This window comes from Alternaria postmessia, assembly GCF_024291825.1.
Source record: "Alternaria postmessia strain BMP 2775 chromosome Unknown scaffold_16, whole genome shotgun sequence".
Lineage (NCBI taxonomy): Eukaryota > Fungi > Ascomycota > Dothideomycetes > Pleosporales > Pleosporaceae > Alternaria > Alternaria postmessia.
The window spans coordinates 23,869-51,014 of NW_026260089.1; the positions used below are offsets into that span (position 1 = coordinate 23,869).

The 27,146-nt window shown below is 50.8% G+C and overlaps 14 protein-coding genes across 14 annotated transcripts; 11 read left to right on the top strand and 3 right to left on the bottom strand.

The window, feature by feature from the left end:
- Nucleotides 1-997: 997 nt before the first annotated feature.
- Nucleotides 998-2,606, bottom strand: J4E82_003596 (uncharacterized protein; the record flags this gene model as incomplete). Its single annotated transcript, XM_051729881.1, has 3 exons — nt 998-2,091; nt 2,141-2,312; nt 2,358-2,606. The coding sequence occupies 3 exons, from the start codon at nt 2,604-2,606 to the stop codon at nt 998-1,000; spliced, it is 1,515 nt and encodes a 504-aa protein (XP_051590205.1).
- A 1,561-nt stretch (nt 2,607-4,167) lies between these two features.
- J4E82_003597 (uncharacterized protein) lies at nt 4,168-4,816 on the top strand (the record flags this gene model as incomplete). The annotated part of the gene is made up of 2 exons (XM_051729882.1): nt 4,168-4,427; nt 4,477-4,816. The coding sequence occupies 2 exons, from the start codon at nt 4,168-4,170 to the stop codon at nt 4,814-4,816; spliced, it is 600 nt and encodes a 199-aa protein (XP_051590206.1).
- Nucleotides 4,817-6,924: 2,108 nt separating this feature from the next.
- J4E82_003598 (uncharacterized protein) lies at nt 6,925-8,709 on the top strand (the record flags this gene model as incomplete). The annotated part of the gene is made up of 3 exons (XM_051729883.1): nt 6,925-7,093; nt 7,146-7,234; nt 7,285-8,709. 3 exons carry the CDS (start codon nt 6,925-6,927, stop codon nt 8,707-8,709), a joined length of 1,683 nt encoding a protein of 560 aa, XP_051590207.1.
- A 1,047-nt stretch (nt 8,710-9,756) lies between these two features.
- J4E82_003599 (uncharacterized protein) lies at nt 9,757-10,590 on the top strand (the record flags this gene model as incomplete). The annotated part of the gene is made up of 3 exons (XM_051729884.1): nt 9,757-9,860; nt 9,922-10,186; nt 10,243-10,590. The coding sequence occupies 3 exons, from the start codon at nt 9,757-9,759 to the stop codon at nt 10,588-10,590; spliced, it is 717 nt and encodes a 238-aa protein (XP_051590208.1).
- A 275-nt stretch (nt 10,591-10,865) lies between these two features.
- Nucleotides 10,866-11,518, bottom strand: J4E82_003600 (uncharacterized protein; the record flags this gene model as incomplete). The annotated part of the gene is made up of 3 exons (XM_051729885.1): nt 10,866-11,176; nt 11,257-11,319; nt 11,383-11,518. The coding sequence occupies 3 exons, from the start codon at nt 11,516-11,518 to the stop codon at nt 10,866-10,868; spliced, it is 510 nt and encodes a 169-aa protein (XP_051590209.1).
- Nucleotides 11,519-11,700: 182 nt separating this feature from the next.
- On the top strand, nt 11,701-12,149 carry J4E82_003601 (uncharacterized protein; the record flags this gene model as incomplete). The annotated part of the gene is made up of 3 exons (XM_051729886.1): nt 11,701-11,724; nt 11,774-11,805; nt 11,867-12,149. 3 exons carry the CDS (start codon nt 11,701-11,703, stop codon nt 12,147-12,149), a joined length of 339 nt encoding a protein of 112 aa, XP_051590210.1.
- Nucleotides 12,150-13,396: 1,247 nt separating this feature from the next.
- On the top strand, nt 13,397-14,824 carry J4E82_003602 (uncharacterized protein; the record flags this gene model as incomplete). The annotated part of the gene is made up of 2 exons (XM_051729887.1): nt 13,397-13,499; nt 13,554-14,824. The coding sequence occupies 2 exons, from the start codon at nt 13,397-13,399 to the stop codon at nt 14,822-14,824; spliced, it is 1,374 nt and encodes a 457-aa protein (XP_051590211.1).
- Nucleotides 14,825-15,401: 577 nt separating this feature from the next.
- On the top strand, nt 15,402-16,751 carry J4E82_003603 (uncharacterized protein; the record flags this gene model as incomplete). The annotated part of the gene is made up of 2 exons (XM_051729888.1): nt 15,402-15,465; nt 15,517-16,751. The coding sequence occupies 2 exons, from the start codon at nt 15,402-15,404 to the stop codon at nt 16,749-16,751; spliced, it is 1,299 nt and encodes a 432-aa protein (XP_051590212.1).
- Nucleotides 16,752-17,311: 560 nt separating this feature from the next.
- On the top strand, nt 17,312-18,661 carry J4E82_003604 (uncharacterized protein; the record flags this gene model as incomplete). The annotated part of the gene is made up of 1 exon (XM_051729889.1): nt 17,312-18,661. The coding sequence occupies one exon, from the start codon at nt 17,312-17,314 to the stop codon at nt 18,659-18,661; it is 1,350 nt and encodes a 449-aa protein (XP_051590213.1).
- Nucleotides 18,662-20,272: 1,611 nt separating this feature from the next.
- On the top strand, nt 20,273-20,911 carry J4E82_003605 (uncharacterized protein; the record flags this gene model as incomplete). Its single annotated transcript, XM_051729890.1, has 1 exon — nt 20,273-20,911. The coding sequence occupies one exon, from the start codon at nt 20,273-20,275 to the stop codon at nt 20,909-20,911; it is 639 nt and encodes a 212-aa protein (XP_051590214.1).
- A 370-nt stretch (nt 20,912-21,281) lies between these two features.
- On the top strand, nt 21,282-22,898 carry J4E82_003606 (uncharacterized protein; the record flags this gene model as incomplete). Its single annotated transcript, XM_051729891.1, has 1 exon — nt 21,282-22,898. One exon carries the CDS (start codon nt 21,282-21,284, stop codon nt 22,896-22,898), a length of 1,617 nt encoding a protein of 538 aa, XP_051590215.1.
- A 207-nt stretch (nt 22,899-23,105) lies between these two features.
- J4E82_003607 (uncharacterized protein) lies at nt 23,106-24,327 on the top strand (the record flags this gene model as incomplete). Its single annotated transcript, XM_051729892.1, has 2 exons — nt 23,106-23,549; nt 23,599-24,327. The coding sequence occupies 2 exons, from the start codon at nt 23,106-23,108 to the stop codon at nt 24,325-24,327; spliced, it is 1,173 nt and encodes a 390-aa protein (XP_051590216.1).
- A 556-nt stretch (nt 24,328-24,883) lies between these two features.
- Nucleotides 24,884-25,882, top strand: J4E82_003608 (uncharacterized protein; the record flags this gene model as incomplete). Its single annotated transcript, XM_051729893.1, has 1 exon — nt 24,884-25,882. One exon carries the CDS (start codon nt 24,884-24,886, stop codon nt 25,880-25,882), a length of 999 nt encoding a protein of 332 aa, XP_051590217.1.
- A 404-nt stretch (nt 25,883-26,286) lies between these two features.
- On the bottom strand, nt 26,287-27,075 carry J4E82_003609 (uncharacterized protein; the record flags this gene model as incomplete). The annotated part of the gene is made up of 1 exon (XM_051729894.1): nt 26,287-27,075. One exon carries the CDS (start codon nt 27,073-27,075, stop codon nt 26,287-26,289), a length of 789 nt encoding a protein of 262 aa, XP_051590218.1.
- Nucleotides 27,076-27,146: the final 71 nt, after the last annotated feature.

Here is a 27,146-nt window from a genome sequence, read left to right on the forward strand (position 1 = left end):
TGGTTCCGCGTTGTTTCCGCATTGCTTCCACAATTCTTTTGTTTTGTTGATTATGCAATTGTCAAACACATGTGAGGCACTTTGTCTACTATGCTAATGTAATCCGCAATTATGCCCCCTAGCCCGTCTTTTCCACCCATTCACAATATGTCACCGTCTCGGGTTCTCGGCCACAGACAGAGTCCGTCGGTTAAAGTGGTTAATCTGCCCTGCTCTTCACACATCGATCGCGAGATGTCATGGACAATCTGCCAAGCCGGAGCTTATATGCTTGTTTTTCAGTGGCTTGTGGGGGATCAATCACATCTGGTCGGAGTATGATCATCGGGATACTTTTGGTCCTCGAGTTTCAGGCGTTTCCTACTGGTAGCTGGGCGCGCGTTGGTTTGGTCTGTGGATGTGCCATGACGAGGCTGGGGAAGGGGGAATGCTGTGCTGTTTCACCCCAACTACCGTCTGGGTGATGCTTTATCCTGTCCTTCAGCCAAACCGTGGTGCCGTGAAGATCGATCTGACGTCACAAACACGCTGAAGCATTGCATGGGGAATGGAGATGGCACAGACCTTTCGGGTAGAAAGGCCAAATTTATGTGGATATTACTAGGTTTGCGAGATGGAACTCTACAGGATATTTGATAGCTGAAGCTTAAAAGCAAGAAATTGCGATATACAAAAAGGGATAGCACTTGGCGGCTTTGGCTGACAAGGTTTGTGCGGATGAGGGTTCGTTTGTTGTCGTTCTTCTTGTCCCCAGGTTTCCAGTTTGTGTGAGCTGTTTGTCCCGCGCTTTTGTGACCCAAACCCTGAGTTCCCCTTTCCCCCCAAATGCCGCGCTCAGAAATGCAAAAACATGCTTGTGCTGGTAAACGGACAACGCTTGACGATGACGGGGTAGTAGCAAGGAAATTTCTCGAAAGAGGAGCTAGCAAATGTTGGTGTCGTGTTGGCTGCACGAGATAGATACAAAAGTGTTGACGACGATGGTGGACCGTAATGCTTATAGCGCGAAATTGTCTCGTCCCCTATCCAGGATCTCAGAAGGTACAGCGCTGCGTGTGCTGAAGCGCACTTCAGTGCCTGGGTGTGCCTTGAAGATAGGAGCCGTAGTCTGTGTATCGTGCCTCTGGTGCTTGATGTCCCTGCCTACCAGACCGCTCTTGCTGCCATTGCGGCTCAAGCCTGCAGCACTGGGTTGTCTAGTTATGCCGCTCGCGTTCTTGGGCACGCCGGATGGTAGTGCGGGCATTTCAGGCACCTCATCATCGGAGTAAGTGGTTGACTGCGTCATGCGGAACTGCTGCTTGAGGCGTTGTTCTTCGACGCGGTTGGATTGCTGGTTCACCCAAGAGTCTACTGTGCGGAAACGTGGAACGGAAGAGCGGGATGTCATGAAGCTATCACGACCAAGTGGCTGAGTGGCAGTGTCGCGAGAGGGATCATGTGGGGTTTGAGGGGCCTGCGAGTTTGTCCAGCTGAACCTACTTGCAAAACCACCTCCTGCAGCAGCCGCAGAAGCACCACCGAAACCGGGTCGTTGAGATATGGAAGGTCTGTTCGAGAGGAACTGGCGGAATGTTGGAGGAGGCGGGAGGTTTCTGGATTGCTCCTGCGAAGGGTCGGGGAAACGCAACGATTCCTCGTCACCGTCCATTGATCTTGTGTTGCGAGTTGACGCACTTCGTCGTTGCCCCTCTATGGGCAGAACAGGTGATGATGGTGTTGCGCTATCATTGCGACGATGTGAGTTCGAAATTGATGGTGTGTCATCGTAGAAGCTCTGGGTTCCATCCCTAGTCGGAGGCTGATTGAAGCTGTCACTCCGCCCGAGAGGTTGAAGCCGTTTCTGCGAAGAGAGTGAAGAAGATCGCTTTGGCGCAACCGTGGGTTGAGGGGCATTGAACGAGTCGTTCATGCCATATGTGTATTCATCGTCAAAGTTCTTCTTGTCCAGGCCGTATCTCGATTGCGGTGGTGGTGGGGATCCGCGGCGAAGTTGCTGTTTGCCCTGTTGAAGTACGTCCTTGAAAGTAAGACCTCGCTTGCGCATGGTGTACATGGCAAGAACTACCATGACGATGATGATAGTCGCACCTAAAGCATGTCAGCATACATTCCAACACAGGCAATCGGTTCATCCTACCAATGGAGCCGGCAGCAATGAGCAAATGCTCAGTCGTTTGGGAGATAGGGCGATCATGATGAGGTCTAGGCGGTGGGGGTGGCATAGCGATCACGATGGTCTCGGTAGGGTCATTGTCGGCGAGGGCAGGTGTGGCTTGTGGCTCGTCACCGAGAGTCATGGTAATCAGAAGCTGTTTGCATTAGTCAAATCCCCTGAATCGGCACGCCTTCCTTACAGCTGGAGTTCCTGTCGGTATCGTAAGAGATGCTGTTGTCATAGCTGTCATGTTCGGCTTCTCAGGGTAGTCGTCTTCATCAGAATCGCTGTCGTAGTCTGCGTCTGTAGGACTTGGCTCGTCGCGTTTTGCGTTCACAGTGGCCGTAGGCTCTTCTCCCGCCAATCCCCTCTCATACTGGACACCGTCCCTTTCCACTACAACACATTCCACCTTTTCATACACCCCGCGGCGCCATGGGGCGGGCATTGCTTCCGGTATGCGATGGCGTCAAATGGGGAAAGCCCCTCTCAGTCTTCCAGCCGTTCAATTTCTCCACCAGACATAATCCACACACTCGTCCAGCGATGTAAGGTTGTCGTGACCGAAGGTGATGTTGTGATCGGAAGTGTGTTAGACCGCGACCAGCGAAGTCGATAAGAAAGGGTGGAGTAGCGAATGTATGTAAGTGATTAGCAACGACAAGCCCGCCTGCGGAACGAAGGACAGAATAGAAAGCAAAGTCAGCAAAGGTGCAACGAAAGGCTGGGCGAACGCTCAAGACGAGACACGTTCATGCGAATAGCGGGAGGGGTGGCCTTTGAGAAGTGCATGAATTACACTAGTGGTGAGTCGCTGCTGGTACCATGTCAGTTTGGGGTGACGCGAAGGTACGGGTACTACGCTATGATAATAACAGAGCGTTTAGCAGCAATTGCGATGCCGAGGACGCTCCAAATGGCGAGATTTCATAATCCTGGGCGCGCTTAATTGCCCTCAATAGGGCAAGATGTGCCTTGATTGAGAAGAAAATGGTCGTGCAAGGTTTGGGGGGTTGTCTTAAAGTTGTCTCAGAGCGCCATGGTCACGTTTCAGCTCCCGTTTCCGAGGACGATCACACGCCACAGGGGTTTGTCGTGAGACTATCGACAGACTACAGTTATTGGATGTCTAGAGCGCAATTGTGATGGTTAGCAGATATTAATTCCTTCAATAATTCCCCGCATATGACCGGCAGCCCGACTGGGATTCGGCGGAAATGCGCAGGACAGCCTTGCGGTCGTACAGCCGGCAGATGACGACAAGCCACACGCTCTCCGAGGAACGCAGAGACTGCTGCGCCTCGGATGGCGTGGTCGACTTTTGGGCTCCACTGGGTACCTTTTTTCGGTAGCGCGACGTGATGCGGCGGTGCTTCTGGCCAGGCTTCTCGCAGATATCCGGCCGAGGCCAATTTCCTGGAAGAACAGAGGCACACAATGTTTCGCACAAAGGTTTGCTGGGGGGCGGAAGAGAGTGTTTCCTGAGGCTAGGCAAGCCTTCGCGGTGATCGCTCTCTAGGATGTTACAAAACAAATGAAAGACGACTGACACTACATCGAGATGCGCGACACGTGAGATGTAGTGTTCCTGAGTACTAGAAAAAATGACATTGCGCGGAGGAGCCCACGGATGATGCGGCGTTGAGGCGTGGACGGTTCGCTCCCGCCGAACTGGCCGTGGCTGCCGGACGAACTTGGCCTCTGGGTGGCTGAGGCTGAGCGAGTGTAACCGGATATCGCTGGATGTGCTCCGCCCCAAAGATTCGGTGGATTCGTTCAGTCATCAGATCTTGTAGTCAGCAGATGGTGTTGTGCGCTGCGGCAAGTAAGTCAGTAGTATAAGATTGTGATGTTCCTGTCGTGACGCTCTTGCTTTCATTCACGACATTATTACTCTCGTATTCCCGTATCCGCCCCCAACCTTACGTCAACCACCCCTCATTACCCGACCCCTCATCAGCTCAATAACACCAACTACTCTTGCAACCTACAAACCTCACACAATCATCATGTCCGGCCCTTACGACCAGTACAACCAAGGCTACCAGCAATACCCGCCTCAAGGCCAATACCCTCCCCAACAGCAAGGATGGGAACAGGGCGGCTACCAGCAGCAGGGCTACCCACCTCAGCAACAAGGCCAGGGCTACTACGACCAGCAGCAGCAGGGCTACCAACAGCAGGGCTATAACCAGCAGTACGGTGCCCCGGCTCACGGTGGATTCCAGCATGGACAACAAGTAGCGCCATATGACCAGCAACAGCAGGGGTAAAATGCAACCTTTCAATTATATTACTTCATGTACTAACGGCAATAGATACGGCCAGCAACAGCAGTACCCTCCACAAGGCCAATACCCAGGCCAGGCCCCAGCGCAGCAGTTCCCGCAACAGGGCGCATACGCTCAAGACCAGTACCCGCAAGGCCAGAATGCTTACGGCCAGCCGCAACAAGGACAGCACGGCGCCACAGACCCCAACATGCAAGCTGAGGGCGACCGAGGCCTTATGGGTGCTCTAGGTGGTGGTGCAGCTGGTTACTTCGGCGGTAACAAGATGGGCGGCCACGGCATTATTGGAGCCATAGCAGGCTCGATCCTCGGCAGCAAGCTCGAGGACAAGCACAAGAAGCCCAAGCACAGCAACAATGGATGGTAATAGAATGGCCGGGCGACGGTAAAGAATTCGCGTTGATGCCTTATGATCTGATTTAGCAATGGGTGGCTTGGTTTGATTTTACCTGCTGGCGTTCTGGATAACTCGCTATGATGGGATGGATGAGCATGATAACGTCTAATGCTTACCGACGTTGGATATTGGGTATTGGGCATGTCTAGAATGAACCATAGTCACGAATTAAAACGTCATTAATCATACGCGCCACGATCTCGCCACCTGCTCATCAAAGCGAAACAATGTCAGTTGGTTGAAGAAACTTCATCTTCAGTGGTCCTGTCGCTGTAGACGGGAAATTACTCCAAGCGGACGTTGAAACACGCCGCGTCCGAAACAACCTCACGCAGCCAGGCTGATGATATTTGGGGCATTTCTTGGAAGGCCCGATAGACGAGCAGCCCCTAGCCGGCACATTTTGTTTGATGGAGTCGGAGTGATATCTGATGTTGAGGCTTGTTTATCTGCAGATAGCCGCTGTTCGATGTTGTTTCCGATCGTCTTGGATGCGGAAGGCATGGGGAGTGTTGAGATCCGTTCCGCGGGCTTGGGAACCCCGGAAGACCGCGTGAGAGGTGGCATATACCGCGCAAGATGCTAGATGATGTTTGATTGAGCTAGAGGTCGAGGTTGTGGTGTTTGCAAGCCACGTGATGGCCGTGCTGCACGACTCCGGATCGTGCAATGCCTGGGAGGAGCGAAAAGTCTTCTCACATGCTTTGTGTAGCCGTAATCAATTTCTTAAAAATTATTCGCTAACACTTGACGCGACGTCTGTACAATGGCGTCGCGGTTGTGTCGAAGATAGCTTTGTCGATCGCATGCTGATTCGAGTATGCGCGTATCTCACCACCAACTCGCGGCGTCACCGAAGAAACCTGTGCTATGCTGGCCGTCCAACAGCTTGAAACGGTATACGAGTCCCGGAAGAATTCGAGGCTGGCGAAGTCGGCCTGCGCCATGGCCCCCAGCATGCAAAAGGCATGTGCAAGCGCATGACCAGGCAGGACTCACAGCTCAGCCGTGAGGCTGGGAAATGTCCAGGTGAGGTATGTTATAAGTAGGCCGACGGTTTACTCGATGTCATCGAGTAAACTGGATATGGCGGCCGCTGAGTGGCTGCGGCGAGCGCCCCGTTGTACCCCACATCGCCTTTATCTCCCCAGCTAGAAACCTCCAAGCGAACGGAGAGATGCAACCTCGAACGATCATGGCGCCGGCTGCTGCAAGATAGAGAGCTTCTCCGGGTCCAGGGCTGTGGTGACATGTTTCTATCGAGTCAAAAAGTAGGGAAATCTCTGCTCCTGTGGCTCCTGTGGCTCCTATCGCGGAGATAGCTGCGCAGACGTGCATAGTCCCCAAGACTTCAGTACACACCCCTGGTGGGCACGCGATACTGTTGTTACCATGGCGCTGCGTCATCCGCGGAGATTCACCCACTCATCATGCCATCCTTCACACGCCCAGAACGCAAATTCTGCAGTGCCTGCATCCTCGAGACTATGCATGGTGTTGATGGCCAGCACACGAGCTGTTCGTCGGGACTTCTAGCGGCAAAACTGTAGCGAACATCTTGGTGGAGCATACCGCGCGGGCTATCGCGACTTGAAGATAAGACTACCGGAACGGGCCTACCAGCCAGCGACCACAACCAAAATTACTTCCGATGCGGAGGCAGGGTAGTATCTAAGCGTGGAGTGGATCTAGGGTCGATCTTGTGCTGCACGAAGTCGTTCTTGATATTTAAGATGGAGCATGCCCCAGATGGGAGCCTCTTCAGCGGCGAACGTCAATACTCCGTCACGCAGTAGTGCGTCCATCTCGATATCTTATATATACCTTGCGACTACCTTCAAAAACCACCCAACGTGGATTCTGAACGCCAACCACTCATCCAACCGCAATCCTCACCAAGACTAGGCGTACCGAGACCTTCACTCGCTTCTGATAGCCCCCCACGTCATACGAGCGGGGATCTTCATTCCTACCAAGCAACGGCTTCGAGCAGCCGAAGCGAGAGCTTCATAAGGCCTGTTGCAACCTCGACCGTCCACCATTCAAGTGACGAAGGATTTTTCTTCTACAGCCTCATCATGGAGAGAGTCAAGAATTCAAAGGTCGCTTACTGGGCGGATAAGCTCGCCGTCGAGAGCGAGCCCAACCTCACGACTGCGCAGCTTATGCTCTTTAACCACGACTTGAAGCCAGTCGAACCGGAGCGTCGACAATGGGGTGCTTGGAATTTCGTAGGCTTCTGGGTTGGTACGTCAAGGACTCTCGAAACCGACCATGAATGTGGACTAATCATGTATAGCCGACTCTTTCAACATCAACACATGGATGATTTCTTCCGCAAATATCGTTGACGGTCTGTCATGGTGGCAATCCTGGATATGCGTTTGGGTATGAGATCCGATATCTGACTATATCGACATACGCTGATTCAACAACAGCTTGGCTACTCCATCGCCGCCTGCTTTGTCTGCATGACTGGTCGCATCGGTGCGACCTACCATATCTCTTTCCCTGTTGTCAACCGCTCATCCTTTGGTATTTGGGGAGCATTATGGCCCGTCTTCAACCGCGCGGCCATGGCTAGTATCTGGTACGGCGTACAAGCATGGATTGGCGGTACCTGTGTACGCCTAATGATCCGCGCCATCTGGAACAACTGGCGAGACTCCGAAGGCCCTGGTACAGGCGGCATCACCAACGGCATTGCCGGCTCTGGCACCAGCACGGTCGCCTTTGTATCTTTCTTCTTGTTCTGGGCTGGATCGCTACCTTTCATCTATCCACCAGTACACAAGATCCGCCACTTGTTCACGGTAAAAGCCTACGTTGTTCCTACCGCTGGAGTTGCCTTCTTCATCTGGGCTATCGTTCGTGCAAAGGGGTTGGGCCCAATCGTTCATCAGCAAGGCACGGCTAAGGGATCTGAGCTTGGCTGGTTGATGGTCCGTGGAATCATGAGCGCCATTGCCAACTTTGCTACCTTGATTGTTAACGACCCTGACTTTGCCCGTTTCGCAAAGAAGCCATCGAACGCCTTCCTTCCGCAACTGCTAACGATTCCTATTGGATTTGCAATTACCTCATTCATTGGAATCATTGTGTCATCATCGTCGACTGTCATCTTTGGCGTGGCTATCTGGGATCCTCTAAAGCTGCTAGAGTCTTTCCTGAACGAGGGTGGATCAGCGCAGCGTTTTGGGGTATTCTGCATTGCCGCAGCCTTTGCTCTCGCTCAACTCGGCACAAACATCGCAGCAAACTCCATCAGTGCGGGAACTGACATGACAGCGCTTGCACCCCGATGGATTAGCATCAGACGAGGTGGTTACATTTGCGCGCTCGTCGGCCTGGTGATGTGCCCCTGGAACCTACTCTCCGATACCAACAACTTCACGACCTACCTCTCTGCCTACTCAGTCTTCCTTTCCTCCATCGCAGGTGTTATGATCTGCGACTATTACGTCGTCCGAAAGGGCTACCTTCAGATCAAGGATCTCTACTCTGGAAAGAAGACCGGTCCATACTACTACACCCTTGGATTCCACTGGCGCGGTTACGCAGCCTACATTGCCGGTATTCTCATCAACGTCGTCGGCTTTGCAGGTGCCATTGGTCGTGACGTACCCGTTGGTGCGAAGCGTATCTATGACCTTAATTTCTTCGCTGGTTTCCTTGTCGCGAGCATCACGTACTGGGCACTATGCAAAATCAGTCCTATTCCAGCGTGCAGTGACACTTGGATGGAGGTCGGTGATGAAATTACGGATATCAGTGTCGCTTATACTGATGGTGATGACCGGTACGATGAAGAAGTCATGCATGGTGCAGACGCAAAAGGAATCGAGGCGTCAAAGAATTTTTAGACATGTTATTGTTATGATCTGCAAGGTGGGGGTTTGTTATGGATTTAGCAAGGGCGAGAGATACCAGACCGCGCCTTGGGTCACAGTCATTTTCGCAATGCAACCTTTACTTCACATGTGCCGTTTGCATTTGGTTTTGCAAAATAAGTTGATGAAACTGAGTTGGTGCCAGGAATGCTGGGCGGCAAGGTCGACTCAGTTAGCGTGTCAACTAGCGCCTGGTGCTTTTACCAACCTCCCCAAGGTCGTTCTTGCGAATTTCATTACCTTCGTCATCGACGTCATCAAATGTTGTTATTTCTTGTTGTGCAAATGAAGGAGCTGGTCCAAGCTACGACAAGACACGCTTCTGTACACGCGAGACTCCGATTGTTAATTGCAGCCCCAACAACTATGTCTCTCGGATTACGGCTCTCCAAAAGTTACCTGAATAAGCAGCAGTGGGAAAATGGCCGATCCCTAGATCTTTGATCGCGCCATCCATGACGAACAGGTACCAAAAGTGGTAGCACAACTGATTAACGTATCTTCATCCTTGTCGACGCCTCTTCCGTCTTCCAAATGGCTTTCTTCGCTGTATTCCAGAACATCGCTGCTTACACGACAACGCATGCGCCATCTAACTTCACACTGTCACGCCGTGTATACACACTTCTGGCACGTAGATTAAACATCCGGGGTACTGCTCGCCTTCCCATCATGTCCCGATATGGATCGGGATCCAAGAGCCGACATGGAGGCTCGCTCGCTAGCGAAGCATGTATAGTGTTGCGCAGCCAATAGTCTTTAACCGGTCCGGCGACAGCATCTTCGTATATTACATGGATATTGAGGTAGTACTATCGCCTCTATGTGAAGTGGGCGTGACGAGGCTGGTCAGAAAGAGACGAATGGCAGGTGGTGGTAATGTGATCATGAGGGATATTGAATGCTAGCATTGGGCGTAGAGGTCGGACAGTGCGGTCGCCTGGGGACTATATAAGAACGAGAGAAGAATAAAGATGTAACCCGTATCGACCTTCAAGGCAAACATCTGATCAAATCAATATGCTGTTCTCAAACGTTTTCCTGCCTACCGCGCTTCTTGCTGCGCAGGCTGCCGCCCACGGCGCTGTCACCAGCTATGTCATCGACGGAGTTACGTACCCAGGGTAAGCTGTCTTTGTGAAAATCTGCAAAGTTATTGAGTCTGACTGCTAATCGGTAATCTAGTTACGAAGGTTTCTCACCTGCCTCCTCGCCCAAGACAATCCAACGCCAATGGCCCGACTACAACCCCACAATGAGCGTCAACGACAAGAAAGTCATGTGCAACGGTGGCACATCAGCCGATCTCTCTGCCAAAGTAGCTGCCGGCGGAAAGATCCGTGCCAACTGGAAGCAATGGACGCACGAGCAGGGTCCAGTCATGGTCTGGATGTACAAGTGCTCTGGTGACTTCAAGAGCTGCGATGGCAGTGGAAAGAAGTGGTTCAAGGTATGCATTCCCAACATCTCAATCATATTTACCTTTGTGTTAACCGGTACGGCTAGATCGACCAAGAAGGCATGACAGCGCCTCCCCTTTCGGGACGTAACTGGGGCACGGCCAAGGTCCTCAAGAACCTGTACTGGGAATCCGTTGTTCCCAAGTCGCTTGCGCCTGGTAACTACCTCGTTCGCCATGAGTTACTTGCTCTCCACCAGGCCAATACGCCTCAGTTTTATGCCGAGTGCGCGCAGATTGAAGTGACGGGTAGCGGCAGTGCGTCGCCAAGTGGTGATTATCTGGCAAACATCCCTGGATACGCGGCACAGAGTGACCCGGGTATCACGGTTGATACGTACAGCAGTGCTATCACTACATACACTTGCCCAGGACCTAAGGTGTGGACTGGTTAGGATACGAGCGAGACGTATTAGTGAGAGGGGGCAAAGGAGGGGGTGGTTCAACATCAGGATGCACGTCAAGACGCGACGACATGCTGATGTCAGGCGACACTAAGTACTGTTTGCAATCGTCTTGTGGCCTTTTGGTTCATAGGCGTGTCAAATGACCTGCCGACATACGCAAATTGAATTGTTGACTGTGTTATTTTCGCATTCCGTGTTGAAGTATGCGCCTAGGTATCTCTATGTCATGCATTGATGCTTCCTCCCAACTCTTGCTCGAGCATTTACTCCTCAGTAAAAGCAGCGTACTCCTCCTTTGTCATGGTCTTGCCGCTTGGCTCACCAGACACGGTGATCTTTGCAATCCACGCGTCGCCTTCGGGGTCCTTGTTGACGTTGGCGGGCGTCTGCTCTAGCGCCGAGTTGACCTCGGCGACGACTCCGGAGATGGGTGTGAGGATATCTGAAGCAGACTTGACTGACTCGACAGCGCCAATGGCATCGCCTTCGCTGACGTCCATTTCGACCTGGGGAAGCTCGATGTAGACTACGTCGCCAAGGGCCTTTGCTGCGTATTCTGAGATACCTAGGGTGCCTGCGCGACAGGTCAGTCATTGTGCGCTTGGATAGCAAGAGCGCCCCGGGATGCGGGGGAGTGGGGGAGGCTGAACGTACAGGTCTTGCCGTCCGCAGACATCTCAATCCACTCATGGTCCTCGGTGTACTTCTTCTCCTTCACTGCGCCCAGTCAGCGATCCTGCCTGCAATTCAATTGCTTTCCAAAGCTTCAGGTGTGCGTACGAGCGGCAGATACCGAGAATAGCCGTTGCTTGGAAGTCGCCTGCTGCCACCTCTGGCACACGAAAGGTGATGGTCTCCTCGCGGCGGCAGAGGTGAATTGGCGCGCAGCGCGTGCGATTGAAGTCCGGGCAGCCATTTTGCAGTGATTGTGTGTGGGAATGTGAAAGCTTCAAGTTTGTGGCAGTCGGAGAGGTGATAACACGCGCCAAGGACATCGGTGTGGAGCTCCTCCGCGGTTGCGGAAAGGTTGGCCGCTTTCGAACAGTTTTCGCGACGGAAGGCACGACGTCAGCAACAACACCGCGCAATCGAGGCAAGATGCTGTACGAGATGATAGGAGTGGTATGCTGCGTGTCGCATTGTCTGCATAAGGGAATACTGACTGGCGCAGGTACGGCCTGGCCGCCTCTCTGAAGTAAAAGAGTAATTTCGCCCTCCCACCATTCCACCACCTCCAGCACACCGCTGACACGATATCCTGTAGAATCGCCAAAACCGCAGGCAAAATTGTCCTCGACCAGCAGGGCGTCGTCCGTGGCGTCTCCAACTGGGGCACCTTCCTCCTCCCCAAGCCAGCAAAGAAGCTGCAGTCCACACACCACTACGGCCACCACTTCATCATGCGCTTCGATGCGAGTGCCCGCGCACAGCACGCGTTACGGCGAACCATGAGTCTGGACCCCAGGTTGATCAGATATAGCGTCGTCAAGATGGGCACCAAGTTTGAGGAGATCAAGGATGTGCCAGGAACCGCCAAGTTTAGGTGATGGACTTATGAACAGAAAGCATGGGCGGATCACAATGACGGAAATGTATCATATGGTGTACATGGGTCTATATGGGTCTATATCATGATACAGACTGCATTGCATACGGCGTTTGGGACATCTGCGATACACTAGAGACTTTACACGACAGATGCGTGTTTGGACGCGCTTCAGAATCAACTGCTCGAGTGAGACTTCTGGTCGCCGCTTTTCGTACAATCGCTCCTCGCAACAGACTTCCACTAGGAGAAAGCAGTGCTCCAAACGTTGGCCCAACTGGGCGTAGCGCATTCATGGTCCAGACTTGGCGAGACATGTGGGCATCGCTCCTTCCCTCCTTCAGTGACTCACCACACCCACTCGCTCAACTACATCAGAGCACCTTGATCTACGTCTCAACCCGCTACACCCTAAGAGATTAGTATGGCCGGCTTTCGCGATCTGCCTCGAGACTCACGAGATGAAATCTATACCTGCTATGCCATCAGCCTAGGCTGTCCTTCACGAGATTGGTAACTAATGCGAACGTGAATAGTGGTGTTCTTCGCGGTTTCCTCTTTCTTTTCATCCAATAACCAGCCCATTTGGCGTAAAAGATTTACTCCTCCATGCTTCGAGCAGTTTCAACCTGGAGATAGCTGAGAGACGGGCGATCACGTTCCGACGTATTTGGAGAGTCAGGACCAGATCAGATGGGATTGGAAGCTGGGATTGGGAGCCGTATTCGTCAAAGTAAGAGAGAGGGTCCGGCATGAGCAACATGGAAGTGAGCCGTGGATTTGATATGTACTGCGCCGATACGGGTGAGGATATGTCGAATTGCAAGCCCAGAGACGATGAAGTTGATACAGTAAGATTGGTATGCTTGGTCCAGAGTAAGCCTTAATATTTCACATTCAACCTTGCCTTCTGTTCGAGAGTGTTGCTGCCTTCACCTGGACCTCTTATCGCCTTTAGAATACCTCTCTCACCACTCACCGAGAGCCACTTCACCTCGCTAGCACTCAACTAGAGTACATAAGGTACCAGAACAGCTACCTTCTTCCTGAAACTTTCTCTTCTTCTCAGTCCTCCGAGCTTGATCGTCGTCAGGCAAACTCACTACGCATACACCAGACTCAGGAGCACAGAAGCTACTTTACAGACTGCCAAGGTAACACGATCAGATCAACCATTTTGTTGACGGTAACATTAAAATTTCACGGCATATAAGAAGCTACCAGTAACCATCGGCACGGTCTCCGAAGATGCCGCTCCTCAATATGCCACCGGAAGTATTCGAGAATGTCATACACGAGCTAGTTACTCTTGCTGGTATCCGTAGGGCTTGGAAGCTTCGTGGAGTCTGCCGTAAGTAAAATGGCAGTAGTGTGTTATTTTCTGGTACGAGCTAATAAACTGAAGGTACCTTCAAAGCCACTATAACATATAATGTTTTTGCAAAGCAGCCTGTCAAGGCATTCGGGTATCGTACGCAGCGCATCTTCAGTGAGAATTCGGGACGATACCTCTACTATCGAAGCAAAGTACTTCTCGATGCACATCCCGATCTTCCAAATATGGTAAACGACATGGTCAACCACATGGCCAAAGGAATGAACAAGGATACAGGAAACGAAAAGGAAACTTTGCGACAAGGTCTCTGTGACTCTCTCCAACTTTCCCATGAAAATCTCCTATTCCGGTGGGTTTTCAGACGTGAGACACCAGGACTTCCATTAGGCTGGATATATCCTCATCCCCCATTCGGACATCTCGATAAGCTGGTGGCCGAAATTTGCCTAGGATATCATTCCCGTATACCCGCATTGATGCAGGGACTACCAAGCTTTGAGGGCCACCATATCTTTGGTGCACCCCTGCAGCTTGCAACGAAGCTTGGTCACAAAGCTGTCATGAAGGCAATGCTGGAGAACATTTCAGCAGTCCTGAATGATCCGAATGATCCGAGGTGCACACGGGATGCTATCATAATGGACATGTGCATATTCGTGCATCCAGGTCCCTCGAAGCTATCCATGAAGCATTCTTTCATAGGAGATGCAGTCGTCACCGCAATCTGTCAGAACGATGAAGACCTCCTCAATCTTTTGTTGGGCTGGTACAAGAGCCATGCATTCGCCATACCGGCGAAGGTTTGGGATCGCTTCTTGAAGACTGCAATTACTCGGTCCAGCCTTGCAATGATTCGAGCTGTTGCTACACTCAGGAGCACCAGACGCCGTTCCGCTTGGAAGGTTAGATGGATTGATTATCAGACAGCGTGCGAGCACAATCGCGAAGACGTAATACGATTCTTCCTCGATCACGGCCACATCGATGTCAACAACAAGGCAGTTGCTTCATCCCCACTAGTCAAGGCTGTGGTTGCAGGGCGCCCGAACATCGTGAAGATCCTTGTCGAAGCCGGTGCGGACGTGAATTACGTATCTACTTGGAAATCGAAGCAGACAACAGCCATCCTGGTCGCGATCAAGAGGCGGAACTTCAAGATATCTCACTATCTTCTGAAAAAGGGTTCACATATTCCTCAAATCTCGAATGTGTGGGATGAGAGAGGTCTTATGCTTTGCTACAAGTATATAAAGCTTAAAAGGATGGAAGACGGCTGTCGCGGTTTTCCGTCCTACACAGAATTCTGCGGTATGTCACATGATGTGAGGGGCAAGCTTTGAGTGTACTGCATGGTTTTCTTGGGTTATTTCCAGCTAAAAGGATCTGCGATTACAGGGGCGAGTCTTCGTTTGAAGATTAAGGCGCTACCTTTTCAAATATGAGGGGAGCCTGGTCAATGTCTCCACTCTTAGCCCAGAGCTTTGCGGGCGAGCTTGACATTTACATGCGTTCAAAAGTCATCTTGAGCTATACCCTTAGAGGGAAAACAAACACCTTGATTTTGATAGGGCGCTGGTTTGACCGTCAACTTGTAATTACATCATCGGATTCAGGCGCCAGCCTTGCGTGTGACAGTGTACCTGTCTCTACTTTGGTCACGTGCTAATAATGCTTGGTGATAAGACAAACACAACTTCCCCTCTGCTGCCGCCTCCTAGTCCATTTCAGTCCCCACTCGTTCTCTCCAACAATTCACAAGGAAAGCGTTAAGTCAGTACACATATAGTAAGTAATCCAGTCGCGTCGAACTCTGGAACCTGCTAACTCGAAACTTGTTGCTCGAGTTTCATATACAGCAGTAGCAAACTCCTTGTCGCGATGGAGTTACTCGATTTCCCCCCGGAGACCTTTAGACGCATGATTGACTATCTCGTGAGCGGCGCTGGGGTGATCGAATCTTGGAAGCTGCGTGGAGTCTGTCGTAAGACACCCTTCTTAGCATTTGCGTAAGTATGCAGTACTGACTTCCCAGGCAATTTCGATCAAGAGATCAGCGAGAACATATTAGCCATACAACCCATGGGAGCTTTCCGCTCTCATCTCGCAAGTCGCCTTCTTAGCGAGCCAGAGAACATGAAGCATTACCTCGCATACCACGTAAAGAATCCACGCGATGTTTTTCTCGAACTGCTTACGAAGATACGAGAGATGGTAGAGTATGTTACCAAGGAACTCGAGACCGAAAATGATTGCCAAGATCGCAACATCCTACTCGAAGTTTGCGCCTGTGTGGCAGACACGTGTCGATACGCCGGGGACTTGCTATGGACCTCTGAACCGGACCTCTGTTACGAACCTTGGCTCACATTTAGGAATGAGTGGCGCCAGAAGCAGTGCGAATCTCCAGGCTCGGGTTTGGACTGGCATGAGAAATTTATCGCGGCGTTAAGCGTACGCGCTTACGGGCTAGTCGCTAGGTTGCTACCTGATGCGCCCAGATATCTTCGACAGAGTGTATGGGATTATCCAATCTCAGCTGCTGTTCGGCTTGGAGACTCAGAGATGATCACACTTATGCTTGATGTCCTGGATCAGGAAAAGAGCAAGATCTGGAAAAGGAACCAGATGCTCGACAGCGATTCTATATACAACATTCAAGTTGGTGTCTCACACTCTATCACCAACAACCACGCCGAAATGACAGCCCTCCTGCTTGAATACCTCCACGACTATAAGTTCCTCACAAACAAGCCTTTTTATCATGAGTGGGTTAAACTCGCCATTGACTGCCAGAACAATGAGTCACTGAAGTCTCTTCTCCAAGTTACAGCCGAGGACAGCCCCTATCACATCGTCAATAGAACCTTCGAACAGGGTTGTAGAAAGGGCAGCCTCAATATCGTCAAGACGCTTCTCAAATACGGACAAGTACAACTGCACTCTAGCAGCAGTACCTCGTCAGCACTGGCAGCTTCCATAAGATCAGGTACTGTAGATATGGTTCGGGAGGTGGTTGAAGCTGGCGCCGACATCGACTACGCTATGACTACTCATCGAATCGCTAGACGCCCCACTATCACATCATTGGAATACGCCATACACATCAAGAAGTATGATGTGGTAGCTTACTTGATCGAATGTAGAGCGAAAGTCCCTTCGGAGAGCATTTGGCCCTCTCGAGGTAAGATACTCAAGGTCCTCCAGAAGGCTGTGGAAGAGCGAAAAAAGAAAAGTAAGACATCTAAAGCAGCCAAGATAGCTAAGTGACGGTATTACTATGCTCTGGCTGCCTGAGAAGATTTTTGATCGGGGTTAGGCGGATGCCACGGTGTTTAGTATTGGAGCCAGATACAAGTGCATACTTCACTTTAATGATGATGGATCGGAAAGCCATGCAGAGAAAACATGGAAGGCATCCAACGATGTTCAACGCTCCTTCATCCCCCGTCCCTCGGCCTCTCTCTACAGTTACTTCGCGCAAGGAGACGTCCTGATTTCTGCCAATCAGCTAACAATAAAACAATTTTGTTGATGTCTCTGTTTCACTCCCTGAGACCGAATCTTGATGACAGCGGCTTTCGCATACCGTGAATGCATTTATAGTGACAGCTATCCAGTTAGCAAGCTTTGGTGCCTTCTTTAGGCAGGATGCAATTCTTTCACGCAACTATTCCGAAGCAACAATAGGGCATAATTTATATATTTGTGCTTACATAGTCTTCTGGCCACTTTCTCTTCCACTGTATTCCCCTCACATCAGCCATCATCCTTGCGCATCACCTTCGCGATCAACTCCGAACCTCAACTGAGCTCACCACGACACAGCCATGACGGAACTTCTCGAATTAACTCCGGAGATATTCAAAATGATCGTCCATGAGTTCAACGCCGAATCTCCAAGCTCGACGTGGAAGCTCCGAAGCGTATGTCGCACATTCGCCGCCGAAATCGAGGACGACTTGCTTAGCCACCAGCCTGAAAATGTTGTCGAAAAGACGCCCGAAGTCATCAAAAATAAGATGGCCGAGTACCTAATCATCCATCTTCACAAGATCTCTGATGTCAACGATCCATTGCTCAAGATGCTTCGTCGTATGGCCGACTACTTGATCCGGGAGCTTGCGATCCCAGAGAAAGATCGGAAAGTCACTGAGACTAGTATGATTGAGGGTTTTGTGCGAGTCTGTCAACCCACACGCGTCAATACCATGATGTGGGGTAGATTTAGGGGCATACATCCACTTTGTACGTCGTTTGTGAATATAGATAACGACGGTGAGCTTGATCATTGGCAAAAGGTCGTAGCAGCTATGGCATTCCTGGCATTCGACTTGGTGCGGACTCTGCTAGCAACGATGCCTCTCAACACCTGGATACCCGGCATATATATCGGTCGATGTCCACTAGTGATGGCTGTGGCCGCGAACAACAATGGCCTCTTCAACGAAGTTATGGATCATTTCAATCAGCTCATAAAAACGTCTAGAGGCAGAGATATGTGCAGGAACGGATACGATTTCGACGATGCGTTCTACATTGCTGTCAACACTGGTAACTCCCGCTTTGTCGAGGAACTCGTCGAGTTTTGCCCGAGGCTTCGCCATTATGTACCTAAAGAAACATACAACGAATGGCTTGACGCTGCCATTGCGAGTTTAAACACAGATATCGTCAAGTCAGTCTTGCTTCTGTGTTCTTCGCGAGACAAGGTCAATCCATATATCTTGGCCAATGCATGCCGCACAGGTAGTACCGATATTGTCAACACGCTTTTGAATGAAGGTAACGTAGGTGTCAATAAAAGTCTACTTGTATCCTTCAAGGCTCACCCACTTTGCTGTGCCATCCAGTATGGGGATATACCTATCATCGGTGCAGTCCTAGACGCTGGTGCAGATATAAATGGGAAGGCATACAGGCCTAAGCTCGAATCTCCAGGTTTAACTTGTTCGCCATTGGAGATAGCCTTCGAGCGCGGAGACAAGGCTGTGATACAATTCCTCTTGAGCAGAGGAGCTACGATACCACCTCGAGCTGACTGGCCAAGAGTGAGGAGGCTGTATGATGTGGTACGAGAGGTTGCGATTGCAAACGGGTGGGAAAATGTGCCTACGTATCCATACTGGAAGACTATGGTATCGACTCGTGGAACGACTACGCTCGAGGTGGACGAGTGATCTTCGGGACAAGTTAGGTGGCGGTGGCTTCTTCCTATGATGGGCGCCATAGGAGAAAACCGACGAAACAACCAATGCAAGATTTGCTGGTCTGGTGTTCGATGCGTAGCGCGATCCAGGTATTGGATTGTGGAAAACGATGTTATCACGGTGATCATTTAGCATCCTTAAGATTGACCGAAGTATTGAATGAAGTCCAGCTTGATTCAGCTTGTGTGACGCGTTCGAGGAAGGCTCTGGTTCTGTAAACTGATTGTCAATTCATAATTCCTTGGACACACGTCGCTGTCTAGCTCACACTACATCGTGAAGACAGAGATTTCCCTTTACTGTCTCAATCGTCTTCTCTTGGTTCCAGACTTCGCAACTGTGATGATACAACAGCCAGACGCGCTTGCAACGCTCTGGACCGTTACGTGGTGATTCCCGTTGATGCGAGGCATGCGTCGCTGGATCGGCGGCGTGACGCGGACCGATCTGACGTCATGGTGAATCCCTAACGAAACAGGAAGTGAATCCCGCGATCCCCTTAGAGCCAAAGCCGAGGTACAGGGCTCACTCATGCACGACATGTTTGTTATAACGCTAGATTGTGCTGAGCAAATCAGAGGCCAGCGGACCTACTCGGATCAACGCCGTCTCCTCTGTTCTACACCACCTGGGCTGCGAGAACTCCGATGCTCCGTCGGCACACACTCATTGTCTCGTTCAACATGTGTCAGATAGGGATTACTTCGGCTCGAGCATGCGATTGGAGCTTCTCTGCTTTCTGGAGGCTTGCACGCTTAGCCAGCGCGACCCTCAAATAGATGCTAACGCGGACTTTATGTAAGCTGCTGACGGATTAGAAACATTGTTAGCCTAGACTAAACATTGAATTCTCATCACTATACTGAAACGTAATGCGGTCTCACAGATCATTAAGGCAGAGCTTAAACGCAGCTGTCTCATTTGCGAACTGTCATCTGCCTGCATATGTGCTCACACTCGCTCAGGGAATGATAACTCTACATCATATGAAATTACAGTGTGGCACTAGGGTTTCGCAGAAGGCCCGTCGTATTCGGTACGGGTTTGAAGCTACCTACGATTAGCGTCCACAGAGCTCGCGAATGTTGACTACCTAGGTGACTGGATTTGTACACGGAAAGTACACATCTGGCTATAGTCTACAGCTCTGACAGTAATTTGTGGCAGCAAAGAAAGAGCATGTTCAATTAGAAATGAGCGAGAGATGGGTCATTTATTCTTAGCACTTCGCAAAGGCCCGTTAGTCAAGCACTACTCTCTGCTCGTGCGTCTGTACTACCTAGGTAGGCCTAGTTGAATTACGTAAAGCGCAGAGGGTAGGGCTTCTTGTAGACTAAGCTTATCTAACGGTAAGCTTATGCAACATTATAAGTATGAGGATACTTACTAGGACTCTTGAGATAGCAGTTCAGCAGTATCACGACTCTTCGAGCAATTCATACCCGTTTGTCATCAGACAACACCTTCAGCATGTCCAAACCTCAGCTTGTTTTTGTTCCCGGATCAGCGCATGTCCCTGCGCACATGGCTCCGTTGATGGAGAAATTAGATTCTTTCGGTTACACAACTCATTGCCGCCAGATGCCCTCCGTCGACAACCCCAGTCCCCCTAAAGATCTCTCTCAAGATATCACAGCTCTACGTTCGCTAGTCGAAGAAGCCATTGGAGACGGTAACGATGTTATCGTGATACCCCATAGCTGGGCTGGCCTCGTTGCCGGCTCTGGGTTAGTCGGGATGAGCAAGAAGGAAAGGGAAGCGGTAGGCAAAAGAGGCGGTGTCGTAAGGACTGGCTATATCACCAGTTTTCTCTTACCTGAAGGAGTCGGTATCTCGGATGTAGGCCGGGGCCAAGGCCAGCCTCCGGACTGGATCAAACTTGAGGGGAATCAGTTGATCTATACTGACCCCGACGTCTTCTACAAAGATCTCCCCGAAAACGAATCTAAGCACTGGTTCTCGCTTGTCAAGACTCATGGAGTTGGGTCTGCCGCGGCCAAGGCGACGGGTACAGCGTGGAAAGTCATCCCAACAAGCTACCTACTTTGTGAAGAAGATCTCGCCATTGCTCCGGAGACACAGGAGGGGATGATCCAGGTTGCCAAGGCCGCTGGCGCTGACATCGATGTGACCAGGATCAAGTCCAGTCATAGTCCTTTCCTTAGCAAGATAGACGAGACTGCTCAATGGGTTCGCCGTGTCGCGGGCGAGAAAGTGTAGAAAGGTCAATGTTTATTAGTCAACAATTCCGGGAACTAGCTAGAAGAAGAACAAATTACTTTTCTTGTGGGCATCGTACGCCAGAGACTCACTGCCAAAATAAAAAATGTTTTCGTGGGTCGGACAGAGTCGCTGCAAGAACAGGTGACTGACGCGGCGTTTGCACCTTCTACATTGGTTGGCCCACACAACGACCACAATCTCGCGCGACCCAAACAACCAGAGATCTTCTTGCAAGTCACCTCTCAGGCAAGACTGATATGAACGTAGCGCAAGTAAGTCTACCTAATCATTTCAGCTCACTTTACTTCCTCGCTAACCATTCTAGCGATTCGGCATTACTGAGACTCACCCAAAACCACACTCCACGATGGTGTCCCCAGAGACAGAAACCCCGCAGAAGTCCCAGGAACTCGACCGCGAACCGCGCCAACATTCCCTTCAACCCGCCTCTCATTCTATCAATAATCTACCCGACGAGTTGCTACTTGAGATAGCCACATATCTTGAGGGGGACAACCAGGCTCTCGGAAGTCTTACTCAGGTCTCTCGCCGCTTCAAAGTGATTGGTGGTGAGCTCTTGTATCGAACTATCAACCTGTCCCGCAGTCGAGAAGACAATACTATTTATCTCGTGCGCACTCTCATTGAGAAACCAGACTTGGGAAGCAAGATCCGTCAATTGGCGTTCAGTACAACGATCTATGGAGACAACACTTTGCTCGTGCTTAATCAAGCCATGATATGTACAAACATGTACACTGCAATGTTGCTTCAAATAGCTCAGAGTGTCAACAGACTGGATCTGTTTGGGACAGAGAGTCCGTTCGAGAGCAAGGAGGAGTTTGTTTGGCGGTCCAAACTAATGATTGGCTTGCCGAACGCTGTAGCTGGGCTCCTTCTCGCACTTTGCGACAACCTTCGCATGCTTCACGTCAACGTATACTGTCAGGAGAATTTATGTGTACCCACTTCGGATATTTACAGAGCGCTCTATGGAATTGAAGGCGACAAAGTCCAGCATACACCAGGCCATTGGTCAGGCTTTTCACAATTCCGCACCATCAAGCGCCTGAGAATCTTTGGTGAGAGCATGCGTATGCTGCAATTACCATTTTATTCTTTGCAAGTCCTAGAAATCGATCTATGGCGGGAGTACAGTACTACAGATGCAGCTTACGGGGAACACGAATCTTTCGCCAATTCAGTGGCCCAATGCCTCTTACCCCCTTATCCGAATATCGACACACTGATCGTGCGAAGCGACTGGGCCGAGCTTCATGGCGAGACCCATCTATATCACGACGAACAGCTTCCGTGTTTATTCCAAAACCTCCCTCAATCGACTATCACTCATCTCGAGATACTGTTTGTGCGGAGCCCTACGGCCGTCAAGCGTTGGTGTGGCAGCTTCGAGTACATCGCGCGCGCTCTTAGTGACGCGGAAAATGTATCTCTAAGCTTGGAGTACCTAAAGATTGACTATGAAGTTTCCAACCACTTCGATCCAAGACGTTGTTTTGGTCGTTGCACAAATGTGCCTGGTCTTCACTCGTTCTCGAAGTTGACCAAGATGGAGGTTTTACAGGGGGTGCTGCTGTATGAAGCACGCAACACGTTCAATGAACACCACTACTTCAACGGTATCATACCACCCCCAAACCTCGAGTCGCTGACTGTGATATGCCCCACCCTAGCTATCTTTGAGTGGCTTGACATACTGGTCGATCACAAGACCGACGCGCCATATCTATGCGAGATTATCCTCCTGTGCAGATGCGGCTACGGTATCGGACCCAAGGAGTTCGAAGGCGATGTTGCTACCCGCGTCTTCGAGAAGCTGAAAGAATTGGGTGTTGATGTCAGTGTGGTTGAAGAGAAGGTAGGAGCATTCGCGGCTCAAGCTCGGAAGGACGGCTCAGTGTGGGAGGCGGATTGGTCCGAAGATGGATGGGTAGAAGGGCTGTTCGGTGAGGAGATGGGTTGAGTTGATCAGTCTCGATACCCTACTGGTTTGATGGACCTTGTCCGCCCGGCCAGGCTGACAGCTCATTTGCATATGCCATCGGCGTTAAGACATGGAGCTCACGGCGTTAAGCCGCATATAAAGGGAAGCCGCAATGACTTCAAAAGTCCTTTCGTAACCACTCAGGCGGTCTAATAGTGTCAGTTCTATATCACAACCATTAGCAAAATGTCTTTCATCACGCCGACTGCACCAGTGTCTCCCCTGGGTAGACATCGTATCCTCAGCCCCACAGCAGCCGTCCGGGTCTCACCTCTCTGTCTCGGTGCCATGAACTTTGGAGAGGCTTGGAAGGCTTCCCTCGGCGAATGTAGTAAAGAGACGGTCTTCGCTATGCTAGATTACTTCTACGAGCAAGGCGGCAACTTCATCGACACTGCCGTCAACTATCAATTCGGCGAGAGCGAACAGTGGATTGGAGAGTGGATGGAGAAGCGAGACGTTAGAGATGAGATGGTGGTTGCAACAAAGTTTACTGGAATGCAGATCACGGAGAAGGAGAAGGAAGGCGGTGCAAGGTGCAAGAGTAACTACGGAGGCAACAGCGCGAAGAATATGTATACGAGTATTGAGCGGTCACTCAAGGCGCTGAGAACGAGCTATGTGGATATTGTGAGTTGAGGCGTCTTCATATTAGTACCGTGCCTGACCTGTTTGCTAGTACTATGTCCACCTCTGGGATTCAACGGTCTCTATACCAGAGCTGATGAATGCGCTCAACGACCTCGTCAGCTCCCGCAAGGTCCTTTACCTCGGCATCTCCGACACTCCAGCCTGGATCGTCGTCAAAGCAAACTGCTATGCCAGACAACACGGTCTACGCCAATTCTCAATCTACCAAGGCCGCTGGTCTGCCGCTGAGCGTTCGTTCGAGCGTGAGATCATCCCCATGGCACTTGATGAAGGCATGGCTTTGGCTCCTTGGGGCGCTATCGGAGGTGGAAGCTTCAAGACAAGGGCGCAAAGAGAAAACCCAGAAGACGGTGGCCGAAAGATGGAGATGATGATCATCGGCAATGAGGAAAAGGTTAGCAACGTTCTCGAGGACATTGCCAATGCGAAGAGCCCAGTGCCGCCGATCACCTCAGTCGCCCTTGCCTATGTTATGCACAAGTCGCCGTACGTCTTCCCCATTGTCGGTGGTCGCAAGATTTCTCATCTCGAGGGCAATACTCAGGCTCTTGGTCTGGTTCTAACGCTGGAGGAGATCCAGCAGATTGATGCAGCGTACGGCTTCGACATGGGATTCCCGCACAACTTCCTTAACCCGGAAAACACAGCGATCATGGGACCAGAGAACAATCGGTACGCGAACAGCATGTGTTTCTTGGATCATGTCAAGAGTCTGAAGCCAATCATGCCGCACCAGGGGGCATTGGATGCTAAGTAAAAGTGAATTTGTTTTGGAGCCATGTTATTAGCAGCATGTGAGTTAGTGAGTCTGTATTACAGACGCTTTCTCACGATCTGAATCGATGTTTTAACTTGAGCTATTCAAACGAAGTGTGAATTTCTGGTCTTTGCCAACCTTACTGACCTCGATCTTGTAGCCTTTCTCCAGCGCCACCTTCAGACCTTGCTCGGCCTTTCACATTGCAGAAGACTAATCTAACCACATAATGAATTCACTGTTCAAGTCGCACGAGATTGCACAATCGCGGTTCACTATTTTCCTCTTGCTATATAGCCCCTAATCCTACAGTCCTCTAATTCTTCCACCCTCCACACATACGCTCAACAGCCTAGACCCAACTGACAGTTGATCTGGACTGTCCGTGATAATCGAGCTCCGGCGGCTAACACAAAACGCTCTTTCATCGTTCCGACTTGCGACAAGCTCACGAAGAACACCCCCTTCAGTACGACCTTCCTCCGAACTACCATCTTCAACTCCGGTGTCAACTACAACAACACTTACTTGACTCGCAAAGCGACAGAAAACAACCATGACGCCTCCAATTTCCCACTCCTCTGTTCAATACATTCCTGTCGATGCCAAAGTCTGGGATATGATCTTTCTTGACACGAAAACTAAGGTCAACAAGAAGAAGAAAGACGCAGCTGCTGTCGTAGCTACCTCCCAGATCACAGCCAAAGACATTGACATACGCGACTGGTCCTTCGCCGACCGTCAAATGCTAGTCAAGGGTGACCGTGTCCAGATCTTTATCGACGGCGTGCTTATAACGACAATCTCGAAGCCGTTGCTTCGCGCAACTTCTGCAACGGTTGGCGACATTCTCAAAGACGGTACTATCGAGCTGCCAGCAGACACTGACGAGAGCGGTGTAATCCGTGTGGTAGAATATCTTGAAGCCATCGTCAAGGTCACTGCGAAGCCGCTTCCTTTTACTCGCGCGCTGGATATGGCCAAGACATTAGGTGTATGCGCTGCAGCTCGTGCACTTGGGATGGACAAGTACACTGTCCACTTGTACAAGAAGTGCGAAGCTCTTCTTCGACATGATCCGCCGGCATACGAAGACATTGATGCTATCATTGCATTCAAGACTAGTCACGAGCGTCTTTTCAAGATTGTCGTCAATGGCCTCGTCAAGCATGTATGGGAAGGCACGATACCGGATCCTGAAGACTTCGCTGTCTATCTAGCACAAAACCCTGTTCTCGACGATGCCATCAAGATAGCGATCCAGAATCATGACTCCTATCTCCGCAAAATGGAGAGGCTTGCCAAACGCGGTGCCCGAGAGGAAGCGAATCAGGCTCGTCACGAGGCCTATCTCCAGGAGAAGGCTAAGCGTGCGACCAAGAAACAGGCAGACGAGAAGGCCTTCTTCGCTGCGAAGGCTTCGAAAGATGCGGCCTTGGAAAAATCTATTCAGAAGAAAATCCGGGCTAGCGAGCCAAAGGAGAGGAGGTTCACCGCAGAGGAGAACGTGCACTACTGGCGCATGTACAGCAAGAAGCCGCCTCAAGGCTGCTAGGCGAAGCTCCAAAGGCGTCTGAATGTTGTTGAGGTTTATATGGGATCACATGGATGGATGGTATATACAAGACATCATGTATAAGGCGAAGATTAGGCTCAGACAGATTGGGTAGGGAAGCCTTGTGCGCATACTTGTACTTGTCAAAAACAAACTCAGTACGCGCATGCTTCTTTCAAACATTGTTTGCTTGCATGATTGTGATTGATATGCAGAATTGTTGGTCGACAACAGGCGTCGGTCATTCCATTGTTATATCAAGCAAACAATACTTCTAACAACTTTGCGTAAAACGCTAACTGATATCATGCAGAATGAACGCACCAACTCCTAAGGCAAACCTTCACAAATTCCAATTCCCCCGCTACACCCAAACTCCACCTTCTTCCTCCCTATTCCACTTCTTATTTCTTCTTCCCATCCATCTCGATAGCCTCAAACGCATACCCTCGAGCCTGTCCTGTTTCCTTCATCCTCCAGCCCTCAATGTAGCTTTCCACATCCTCACATCCATTCTCTTTACCCGGCACAGGCTCACCCCAAGTACCCCAGTACGGCACGACACCCGTCCAAGTCTTCTTCACAAGCTCAGCGTTCTTTAAATCGGCCCTGTCTTCACTCGGCCCACCCGTTCTTATCTTCGCACTCGCACTCTCAATCCTAATACGCAGGATAGACGTAGACTTGAGCTCGGCAGGTGTGGGCGGTGTGCGAGACTTGTCCCAACGCTGGGGGAGCATGTTATCCGTAATGGCCTTCATAGCGTACAGAGCTTCTTCCTGGTCTTCCACCAACTGCGCATACCCGTACACAACAGCAGAGCGGTAGTTGCACGAATTATGGAAAGGCGTCAGACTCAATACAAGGCCATCGAGAAAACTAGCTGCGACTGTGATGGGTAATCCCTGGCCATCGGCGTTCTTCCCGCTCTTGAATATACGACCGGAGACGTAGCCATGAATGTAAAGATCCTGAGATGTGCTTGCCGGGTCCGAGGAAGGCGAGGAAAAGTTTCCAGTGCAACCTATCATGGGTAGGACAACGGGGAAGGGGTGTTCGGGGTCGACGAAGGAGACATGGAGAATAGGACAGGTGTTAACGAGAGTATGAATGGTGGCGTAGTCGTAGGCAGCTCGGTTTGCTAAACGACCGAGTTTGTTGACGGGAGTTTTGGGGTATTCCGGAGACGCCATGATGAATGCTTAGCTCTGTTTAGGTATGCTTCTAGGGAAGTAATGGGGACTGATGTGTTGAGTTTGAACTG